General features: G+C 36.7%; 1 protein-coding gene across 4 annotated transcripts in view; it reads left to right on the top strand.

The window, feature by feature from the left end:
- The window catches only part of RNF144A (ring finger protein 144A), a 164767-nt gene that overhangs the window by 115439 nt on the left and 37083 nt on the right, over nt 1-12245 (top strand). For all 4 annotated transcript variants that reach the window (XM_072634284.1, XM_072634287.1, XM_072634286.1 and 1 more), the window contains 3 exons: nt 883-987; nt 1159-1219; nt 7270-7477. In XM_072634284.1, coding sequence (XP_072490385.1) covers nt 883-987; nt 1159-1219; nt 7270-7477 — 374 coding nt within the window. The remainder of the gene's footprint in view (nt 1-882; nt 988-1158; nt 1220-7269; nt 7478-12245) is intronic.

Below are 12245 nucleotides of genomic sequence, written 5' to 3'. Positions count from 1 at the left end.
TACTCATTTTACAATTCTGCCCCAAAGAGGTCCAAGGAAAAATCCAAAGCTATATGACTCTGATATCTTATTTATTATATTTGAGAATAAGTATTGGGAGTTTGGTGTGATTCTCTAGCCACTAGGAATGGATCATTCTTGATAGGCCTTTTTTTTTTTTTTTTTTTAAAGATATCTGAGACATCTCAGCATGTTCAAAACAGAACTTATGTCTGGAATTACTTCATGTTTTCTCTTTGTATCCTTTGTACCTGGAACTTAGTCAGCACTTAATAAATAGTTGTTGATTGATTATATAACAGAACTCTTAAAACAAACAAAACTTGAATTATTTTAGATATTTTTTTCTGTGATGGATGATATTTGCCCTTGTCTTCTTATTTTTTTTTTTTATTAATTTTTTTATTTTTTTAATGTTTAACAATCACTGCCATACAATTGCGATTTTATCCCTCCCCACCCACCCCCCACTACCTCCCTCCCTCCCCACGACTGCATACAATTCTGTATAGATTCTACATATATTTTCCTATTGAGTATATTTTCACTATAGTCATGCTATGTAGTCAGACTAAGATAAATGAAAGAATCCGTATAACAAATCAGAACATGATACACAAACAGATACACATACACAAACATGATCTGCTACATTATGTGAGTGACTTCCATATTTCTCTCTCTGAGTGTGGAAGGCATTTTGCCTTGAGGTCCCTTGTCTTCTTAAATAAGGGTTTAATAAACTTAATTTATCTGTTTCTTGACAACTTGTGATCATAATCTTGAACACCTACAGTTCTGCTTTTTCCCCCCACTAATGACTATTATGTTATTAACATAATGGACGAATATTTACATACATTTTCTCTGATTTTCTTACAGTGCCTGAAACAGTATGTTGAACTCTTGATCAAAGAAGGACTAGAAACTGCGATTAGCTGCCCAGACGCAGCTTGCCCAAAACGAGGTCATCTCCAAGAGAATGAGGCATGTTAATAATACAGATGAGTCTCTTAATGCATGAAAATTTATTCCAATTAGATTACCTGGCTGGTTTGCTCTGGCCTATATATTAGCAGCTCTTAAAAGTCATACACATTTAAATATGCCTTTTGTTCAAGCCTTAAGCTTATTTCTATTCTTTGTGTTTTTAATTAGATTGAATGTATGGTTGCATCTGAAATTATGCAAAGATATAAAAAGTTGCAGTTTGAAAGAGGTATGTATTTGTTCCTGTGCTTCACTGCTTCACTTGCTGATTTGTTTTTGTTGTTGGAGGGGGAGTAGTCCTGTGATATTTCATCTTCTGAAATAAAAATGTTACTTTTCTTGAAAAACTGAATAATAACAATAATATCTTAAATTTATATAGCTAATTAATATTTTCAAAGCCCTTTCCCTACCACAACTCAATGTGATAGGTACTACAAGTATTATTTTATGGATAGAAAGTGATGCTTAGAAAAGTAAAGTGACCTGTCCATAGCCATTGATTTCAGAGCCAGGATTATAATCCAGGCCTCTTCCAAATCCAGAGCTCTTTGGATTATAGCACATTTGCTATCAAATGAACTTTTGTAAATCAAATTATATTTTAAATCTTCTGCAGTGAGCTCACTATCTAAAAGAATGTTATTGTAAATGCTTTTGCAAGGGTAAAATTTTTGTAAAATAAGCCATTATCATTGCCATCATCGTAACACCTAATATTTATATACAGCACATTAAAACTTGCAAAGTGCTTCCTACCTATGTTATTTCTTGCGATCATCCTTTAGTTTGTTTTGTACAGGTTAGAAAGCTCTCATGAGGATGAGGGGACTTTATTGTAGAGTCTGTGATTCCATAATGCCTTTGAAGCTCTATTATTCTGCTTTCTGAGTTCCCATCTAGATTAACTATTCTGTAATTCTTAGATTTCTATCCCCCTCAAGATTCTCTGATCCCTAAATTGAAATTTTAATGTATTGAATTTTGCTAAAGTGAAATTTACCTACAATTATCTGCCCCTCAGAAGGTATATCCTCCAGTGAAAGGGTGATCAATTTAGGGAAGAACGTAATCTTAGAGAACATCTAGTCCAATCCCACTGTAGGTGGGGTAAAATGAGGTCCACAGAAAGTAAGTGACTTGCTTGAGATCGTGCTGTAGCACAGAGAGTTTGATGTGGAATGTCTCCATTGGCCTTGTTTGTATTCTACACTGTCCAAACATCAACAGAAAAGATCCCTGGAATTGAAATCTGATGACATGGGGTTTAATTCTGACATTCTTGCTCATTTGGGGCAAATCATTCCCTCTTTTTGGGTTTCAGTGGCCTCATATGTAAAATTATATGGTTGGCCTAGATTATCTCTAGGTACCTTCATTTCATGTGATCTGTCACTTATTCTGTACTACTATAGATCACCAGTATAGGACCTTAGATGCTGAGTTTTAAAATTAATCACCTGATAACTTTAGTACATGAAGAACTGAAATATAACATGGTTATCCTCTAAAGGATATATTCTTTTTTTTTTTAACTCTATTATATGGTTATCCTCTAAAGGATATATTCTTTTTTGTTTTTAACTCTATTAGAGGACACTTTCTTGACTTTAAAAAAAAATCAGTTCTCTTTTTTTTATAAACAAAAGAAATCTGTTATATCTTAGATTTTAAACCCATTCATGATAGAGGACAATAAGCTGATCATCCCCAGTTACTTATTTGCCCCAGACTTGTCTGTACCAAGATTCTCCAAGTCATTTGAATTTTCAGAAGTTCTGTTTAGTTGTGCATATCATAAGTTGGGCAAACTTGATTCTTTGTCTGCTCCTCTGGGTCTTGCCCATCTTGTTCATCTTCTATTCGTATTCAGCACAGAATGATGTTTTTAAATAAAAAAAACCCTTTCAAATGTAAATAAAATACACAATCAGATCAGAAGCAAATCCCAACTGGTTCTTTTGCCTGGTTGGAAGATATAGATCAGAATCTGGTGAATTTTTTTTAAATGATAAAGGGAACCTCATTGCCTGTCACAGCTTTCTTCCAAAAACAACATGTTTTGCATTTTTGTTTTCCTTTTTAAAAAATGGTGTTAGAATGTGCTTTTAGGACTCTATACATTTAGATGACATATGTTTTTTTTTTTTTTAAGTTTATCTTACACAGCACTTTTATAAAGTGGCATACACTATAAAAAGCAAATATGTTTAAGTATAAAATTAGTTAATACATTTTGAAAACTTTTTAAAGCTCTTGTGCAGTCATTCATTCCTGAGGGAGAATTTCTCACCAAAACTGGCAGATTTGGGGGTTACAAGTAAATAAACTCTTCAGGTCATTGTTTTATTAGACAAGGGAGCTGGATAATTTTTCTGGTCCAAGAATCTTTTGGATCTATTTAAAAATTTAAAAAAATGAGGTCATTCACTTTAACCTAAAAGAAAACAAAGAGCTTTACTTCTCAAAACCTAATACAAAATGACTGTTTTTTATTTTTATACAATGCCACAAGCATTTATTGATCACTTACTGTGTCTGAGCTTATGCTACAAATATCTGAGGTTTCAAAGATTTTTAAAAAAATATAGTGCCTGTTGCTACAAGTTTTCATCCTGAGGTGGGAGGATGGAGAGGGGGAAGCAAACCATAAATAAATACAAAATATTTGCTGTGATTATCTCTGCAATTTATCTTGTGTATATCGTGTTTGTACGTAACCATTTGCATGGTTCCTACCCCATTAGGCTATGAGCTCCTTAAGAAAATAAGAATATAAGACTGATATTTTTCCTTTTTTACAAACATTAAAACATTTCTAGCTGGCTAAATGTCATTTTATTACAAGCTCATAAATTCAGAATTCATTAGATCCAAAGACAGTCTAACCAGGTAAAAAAAAAAAACTTCTGAATTCCAACGAATATTTAAAAGAAATTCAGCTTGGTTACTTTTTAAACCAGGTGAAGAGTTCTCATTAGACCATCAAAGTTTTAGAAGGTAAACATCCCTAGGAACCTTGTTTTAATAAATAAATGAGTATTATTTATAATTACCTTACCAGTAATTTCTTTTACTTTTCCTTTCTTTTCCTCTGCTGTCCTTTTCTCTTTTTTTCTCTATCTTAACTATTATTTTTCATGAAAGATTAAGCCTAACTCCTGAAATCTTATTTTACAACTATCAATTTGCTTAGAAAATTGTCATGTCTAATAAATCCTGACTTTTTTTGTAAGTTGAGAATTCATGAGTTATGTCTTAAAATCTGACTGTTGAATGCTAACCACCTCCTGATAGAGAAGTGATGGACTCAGAGCACAGACTGAGACTTTTTTTTTTCTTTTTTTGGACAGGCCCAGGTGACAATTTGTTTTGCTTGATTATACATGTTTCTAACAGTCTTGTTTGTTTTTTTTTTTTGTCTCAGTGGAGGGTGAGAGAGAGAGAGAGTGAGAATGTCTTCCTTTGTGAAGATAAAATGGAATTTTAAAAAATTTCCTTGTTAGGGTGTAAGAAGATTCAGTTAGATATTTGTAGTTATTCTTAAGTCTTTCTTAGTTAAAAAGAACTGGGCCAGAGCTTTCACTATTACCAGCATGCAATTAGTGAATTTTGTCTAGTGTTTCCTTATTGATTCAGTTCTGCATTATATTTGGAGTATGAACCACTGAAAACTGGGGCATGGGTAAAAATGTTAGTGGAATTCATAGCCAGGAGGCCATAAGAAATATGCTCATGGTGTTAAGTGCCTCCTGGAGATGCAGCCAGTGTAGTAGGTGAGCTGGATCAGAATCCCTTTCACTCTCTGTTTCCCAATGAGAATCTGGCCCACCAGGCACAAGACTACAAGGAAACAAGCATAGTGTATCCATTGTAGAAACACAAAAAGTCAGAAAATTAAATGAGTTTCCATGGGAACTTCAACTATGCCTCCTTTCCTTTATACCCCCATTGATAATAGGGCCTGTCATTATGTGATAGCATAATGGACAATGTTATCTATCTGGACTATTTCTTTGTTCCTGTTGAAAGACCCTAGACTAATGTATCCTTGCATAAATGCACACACTCAAGGAAATACAAGTTGGGATGAAAAAAATGTGGTCCACTCATGTTCTCTGGGGCACTGGAAATTGAATGAAGTGGAATAGATTTGAAATGAGTAGACCTAGTTCCAAATCATGGTTCTGCTGCTTTTCACAAGTGTGACCCTGCACAAATCACTTCATCAGATTAGATCTCAGTTTCTTCATGTATAAAATAAGGGAGTCAATTTAGTTACCTTCTAAAGCCCTTTGCAACACTGTGATAATATTTTAGGCTTATTCTAGTCATTTTCTAAAATGACTACATGGGTAGTCAGTCATGGGAAATGGTGTGACACTTTCCTTTTTCTGGCCCACTTGATTCAGTCTCCTGATGGGGAACTTTTGCCCTTTAAATATGATCCTGGACCAAAGATAGAGACAGGAAAGGGGGGTAAGAGAATTCATGCAAAGGGAAAGCTGAATGATAGGATATCAGATCTAGAGGGGCCTTTAGCAGTTAGCTGGTCCTACCACTTTATTATGCAGGTGAGAAAATGGAGGTTTAGTGACAGATTCAGCCAAAGTCCCCCAAATCCTAAGCCAGGATTTGAACCCAATTTTCTGATTCTGTGAACTTTCTTTTATACCACTCTTCCTCCAAGAATGACCTTGTTTCTCCCGGCATTTCTCTCTGGGGTGTTTGAGATTTGTAGCTATCAAGAACTGGTGGGAGATAGAAATAAACACAACTTTGTGGTTGTTTTTCATTTAGGCCACCCATTCTGTGTCCTTGGGGTCCAGCAGTTGTGTCCATAAAGCAATACAGGGTCACTTTTAGATAGAATTGTTCAGTTTTATTTAAAGTTTCTCTGTTGTGCTCCTTTGCTCTGACTTTCCAATACCAATGTAGAGTCAGTTATTATCAAAGAGCCAAGAAGGTAATCAGAGGATGCCTAGGTCAACTCTGTAATCTTACATTTGAAGAAATTAAGCCTTAGACAAGCGATGGCTTGACCAAAGTCATGACAAGGTGAGATGGAACAGAATTAGGATTCAGACTCTAAAACCCACTACTCTTTCCAACATAATTTCCAAATACTTCATGCTGCTGAATGGTCATTTAGAACTCTTCAAGGCGGCAATTGTTTTTAGCCTATGCATTTCCAACCTCTGGAGAAATCATGAAGTAGCAGAAAGTACATTGGAAGTCTGAATACCTAAGTTAAATCCCAGCTAACTACTTGTGTAACCATGGGCAATTCACTTCTGGGCCTTGGTTTCCTCCTCTGTAGAATGAAAGTTATTTCTAATATTCACTCCAGCTCCAAATCCTATGTCCTTAGAACAGTGATTTTTTTTGTTTTTTTGCAGTCACTTCGTACCCTCCACCTCTTTTGTTGCATCTACTCTTCTCTTGGGCCTTGCTCTCAACCAGGCTGTCATGACTTGAGAAAAATTAAATTAGTGCTTGAAAAATTATCTTTACATGAAGGAACCAGTCTCTAAATTTAAGATTCTGAACTCCCCTCCCCCAGTTTTTAAGCAAATAAAAGGGAATGGTGGGCAAGGAGAGGAAGGGAGCCTGTTCTGTTACCCCTGATATTTATAAGACTTTAATCAAATTGATAACAGGGCTCAGAAGTGGAAAGTTTGTATTTATCTTACAAAGCACAGTTTTGGAATGAAATTTGGGAGTGGAGCAGCTTCTAAGTGCTACTTTGTAGACTTGGGTCATTGTTTTAAATTAAGTATAAACCTTCAGCTCTAATAATCTTTGCAGTCACATGAAATTGACACTCAACAGAGTTTTTTCTCACAGAAATTAGCCCATGATTTAAATGAAAATTTCAGGACAAGACAGATAATGTAGCTAATAGTCATTTGAATGATTTGATTTTGGAAAGGAATATTTCCTCTATCCCCCTTTCTCCTGTTGAGATCCTTTCCCATTTCTTAAGGTGTAGCAAAAATGTCACCTCAACCATAGCATTTATACTTTTTATATGTACTTAGTCTGTGTTATTTGGTGTTATTGTTATTTGTCTGGTTCACAATCCTCCCCCTTTAATAGACTAAGTTCTGTAAGGGCAATATTTATTTTTCTGCACAGTTGTTCTCTGAATCCAAAGAGTGATCAATTCCAACCTGGACATTGGTCCCTCAGTACTGTATGCTCTGTTAAGTGTTCATTGGACTGAAGGTAGAGTAACCTTCTGTAATTCTAACTGGATATTTCACATTCCTACATTAGAAGTACTGCTGGATCCCTGCCGGACATGGTGCCCATCTTCTACTTGCCAGGCTGTTTGCCAACTTCAAGATATGGGGCCACAAACACCACAGCTGGTGCAGTGTAAGGCATGCAACACGGAATTCTGTTCTTCTTGTAAAGCCAACTGGCATCCTGGGCAAGGTTGCCAAGAAACAATGCCTGTCACCTTCCTTCCTGGAGAAACAAGGTAGCCTGTTTTTACAAGATGCTTCTGGCTTATACCAGTCACATAAGGCTAGAGCAAGGAGGGTGGGGTTAGAAAGTCTGTTTTCCCCTAGAAGAAGGGTCTTTAGAACATGAGGAATGTCTAAGGGGTATCAGTCTCATTACACAACACATCCCTTTAGTTCCTTGATTCTGTTGTAACTTTCATCTTCTAGTATATAGTGAGGGGGAAGAGATATAACAGAGATGGCTTATTTATCAAAATGTAGTATCTCGCCCCCACTGGACTGCTGTTCCAGGTCTCTACGAGATGGCCCAGAACATGGCCAAAGCACTGTGCTCCTGCACAGTGTGGGCCTTACTCCTCCCACTAATTTTCTGTGTGATCTTGAGAAAGTTATCTCACTTCTCTGAGTTTACTCAGTGACATTGGCTTACTGGGCCAGGAGTCAGAAAGATCTGAGTCCCAATCTGTCCTCAGACACTTATACTTCCATAAAAATAATAATTATGATAAAAATAATAGTTAATATTTTAAAATTACTTTAAGATTTGCAAAGTACTTTATATATACAGAATATTTGAAAAAGCCTTTTGTGTTTTAAGCTCTAATAACTTAAAACTGTGTTGAGACTTCTGAGACATCCAATACGTTCTGAGTTGATCCTCACAACAATCCTGTGGGGTACGTATTATTATAAGATGAAGAAAGTGAGGCTGAGAGGGGTTAAGTGGCTTGCCAGGGGTCATTAACTATTTCAGTCAGATTTGACCTTACATCTTCCTGAGTCCTAACCTAGGACTCTACGATGCTACACTATTTCTCTAAAATCAGCATCATCGTCTATGAGAAGGTGGTAATAATACGCTATGGACCTTTGAAGGTTGCAGTGAAGTTAAAATAAATAGAAGCAAAGGCCTTGATCAAATAAAAATTCTATTTAAAATTGCAAGGCATTAAAAATGGTAATTCTGATGATAATAACACACTGATGTGTGTTTCCGTACCCCGAAGCCTGATAGAGTAAGGTTCAAACATCACATTTTCCTAAGCATTGACAGTTCTTTAGGTCATGGTAGTAGATAAAGCCCTTTATAACCAGGACTATAGGAAAATAAATGGATTTTGAAGGTTAGAGGGAAATAAGGGGACTTAAGGTCACTAAGTAGATGATTTAAAAAAAAAAAAAACAAAAAACGTAACTCTTCTTTATGAAATCATATTACCAGGCCCAGGTGAACCACATCCCAGACTTCTGAAAGAATTAGCAGATGGGATCACTATCACTATTACTGATCTTTGAAAGAATGGGTAGGACAGATTGAATAGTCCTGGAAAAGAGCAGATATCCAAATTTTCCAGAATGGAAAGAAAGTTTATGTTTCAAACTGTAGGCTAACAACCTTGACTCTGATTCTTGGCAAATTTCTAGGATGGAGTAGTAAAGGGATGGTTTATGAGTGTTAAGAAAAAGGCAAACACCACTAAGACACAACAGGCTTCATTAAGCATAAGCAATGCTGGAACCTCGTTCTTTTCTGATCTGACCGTGCAACTAAGTGATCAATAGATCAAGATATTGACATAGATATGGCTTACCAGAATCTCAGCAGGGTATTTGATAGTTTCTTATAATGCCTTTCTGGACAAGATGGAGACATTTGAACTAGAAGATAATATAGTAGACTACACCTGGTGGAAAGACTGGACCCAAAGAGTAGTGATTACTAGCTCCTTGTTAGCCTGGACGCAGGATCCCCTTTGGCATTCTCTAGAGTGGTACCTTTGACCCTTCCTGTTTGACGGATTTATCAATAACTTAGATAAAAACAGAGATAAGCCGTTATGCTTATCATTTTTTAGGCCTCATGAAGCTAAGAACAATGTTATCTTTTGGATGCCAGATCCAGAAAGCTCACATCACATTAGAATAATGGGCCTAATCTATTAAAGTGAAATTTAATAGGGGGAAAATAGCATGTTTTGCATTTGTCTTCAGGGAATTTGCTGTATCCCTTCATACAGGATAGAAAAGCAACCAATCATGTAAAAAAGAAATGGAGTGTTTAGGCAGATTTAGGGGTTTAGAGGATTGCTGCTACAGGCAGCTCATCTCAGTCATTCTCCAGGCTCAGTACATACTGACTTCTCCCTAGGGTTTCTTTTCTCTTTCAGAGACTACTAGGGATACAGAACTGTGCCATGCAGATGTCGCATCAGCTAGCTCTCTTCATCACTCCCCAAATCAGTCCATGGGATAGCACTCACCTCCACAGTCTCATAGCCTTGGTACTTGAAACACCAAGTGTCAGCCTGCTCCTAGCCCTAGAATCCACTTTCAGTTTTCCCACCAATCAAAATTTGCCTTCAGGTCAAAGCAGACCTCCTAGTGATACATACTCAGATTCAGAAACAAATTGCTGAGAATCCATAGCCAGATATCCCCACAAACCATTTTCACTTCTTCATAACCTTCAAATGAGATAATATTTATGAAGTACTGAACATAGGTTCTGGCATATAGTATGTACTTTTAACAAATGCTTATCCTCTCCACTGCTCACCTTACCTCTCATTCACTGACTCATACCATTACTCTTTATCCATTCAGTTTCTCTAGCTACAGTGTTAACTCTGGCTCTCTCCATGCCCTGTTTTCTGCATACTGTTACAGTCTCTTGAATTATTTCATTAGAAACTCCCAGGGAATGTAGATTGTACCTACTCCTGATATCAAAGAATGATGACTGGCCTCAAAGGGACCAGAGATTGCGTGGCCATAGTAATAGCACTTATGTTACACTTTAGAGTTCGTGAAGGACTTCATTAATATTGTCTCATTTGATCCTCATAACAACCACCCAATGAGGTAGATGCTACTATTATCCTTACTTCACAGATAAGAAAACTGAGGCACACAGGAGTTTTGTGATTTAGACAAGAGCACAACCAATATGCATTCAACGGATTCACATTCAAGTCTCGCTGACTAAAAGTCTTGTGTTTTCTTCACTGTACTGTCTAGCTGTCTGACATAGCTAATAGCTGTAGCATCTGTTGTTCTGCGCTGCTTTCTCCACACAGAAGTGTGACTTGCACTTTGGGCATCCCCAGGGTCTAAACACCAGAAAGCTAATGTGATCTTAGATTTCACTTAAGGAAATGTAATGCCTAAAACAAGGCAAGGGATTGATACCACTCTGCTGTGCCCAAGTTGTACAATATCTGGAGTATGATCCTGAGTTCTTTCTACCACGTGTTAGGAGGGACATTCATAAGTTATTGTATGTCTAGTTGTCGCCAGGATGGTGACGATGTCTTATGAAGGATATTTGAAGAACCTGATGATGCCTAGCCTGTAGAAAAGTTGGTTCAGTTGTGAAGGCAGAGAATATAGAAAAGGAAGATAGCTGTTCTCAAATATTCATATCGCTCTCATGTGTTAGAGGGATTAAATTTATTATCCTTGTCTCTAGGCAGATAAATTTAGACCAGTGTTGTGAATTTGCAGTTGATTTCAAGGAAATATGAGGGAAATTTTCCTAAAAGTTAGACCTATCCAAAAGAGTAATAGGCTTCCTTGAGGGGTTCTGAGCTCTCTCTCTCTCTCTCACGAAGGTGTTTAAGTGGAAGTTGAAACTGACCTTATAAGTGATATTTTAGAGGAAATTCCAGTACATTGGGCCACTTAACCTCTGAGATCCCTTCCAGCTGTGCTAAATGCCATTTAAATATAAATATCCTTTCTGAAACATTACTTGGAACATCATTGAGGATTATAAAACTTGAAGGAGTCTTAAAGACCCATGAAGTCTGACTTCTTCATTTTACAGATTTAAAAACTGAGGCTCAGACAAGTTAGGTGACTTTCTCAAGGTCACACAGGTACGAAGCAGTAAAGAAGGGGTTGGCCTCAGGTCCTTTAACTGCAGAGCTACTATGCTTTCCACTTGACTATGTAATTGTGCCCTTTCAGTGCAAGCAATCATGTCTCTTTGAATACTGTCATTCACAGAATCTTAAATCATAGAGACTCAAGAAACTTCCTGAGGTTGCCTGTTTTAGTTCCTTTTCTTCAGAGTTGTGGTGTTATCCCTAGTTTACAGATATGATTCTTAGAAATGAAGTAATTTGCTCCCACAGCTAGGTCAAAGGTGGAGGCAGGGCTGGAAGCCTGAACTCCTTCTTGTGAAGTATTCTTTCCATTTCTCCATGTTGCTTCTCATTATGATTTCTGACATCTTGATAGGTGAACTAGAGAGAATATGAAATCATCTTAGTAAGAGCTTATCCTGCTAACTTTTCCATAAGATTTTCTTACAAGGTGAATGTGGGTAGTCTCCCCAGGTGTCTACTTTGGATGGTGAAGTGTTTGTGTGTATGTATTTGCTATTAACATTTGAAAGATCATGGGATTTATAGTCTGAGGATCTGGGTTCAGATACTGCTTGTAACCCATGGAATTTCATGTAAGTCACATGACTCCTTTTTTTTAATATTAATTGTGTTTTCAGTGTTCTACAATCACTACCATATAATGTAGATTATTTCTCCCCTCCCTCCCCCCTACCTCCACGAGATGGCATACAATTTTATATAGGTTCTATACATATATTCCTATCAAATACATTTTCACTATAGTCATGCTGTGTAGAAGAATTAAAATGAATGGGAGAAATCATATGACAAACCAAAACATAATACAAAAGAAGGTGATCTGGTACATTCTGCGATTAAATTCCAAAGTTCTTTCTCTGAGTATGGAAGGCATTTTGCCTTAAAGGACCAT

This window comes from Notamacropus eugenii, chromosome 1, assembly GCF_028372415.1.
Source record: "Notamacropus eugenii isolate mMacEug1 chromosome 1, mMacEug1.pri_v2, whole genome shotgun sequence".
In the NCBI taxonomy this organism is placed as follows: domain Eukaryota; kingdom Metazoa; phylum Chordata; class Mammalia; order Diprotodontia; family Macropodidae; genus Notamacropus; species Notamacropus eugenii.
The sequence above is the reverse complement of the archived record's forward strand: the minus strand, read 5'-3'. Positions and strand labels throughout refer to the sequence as shown.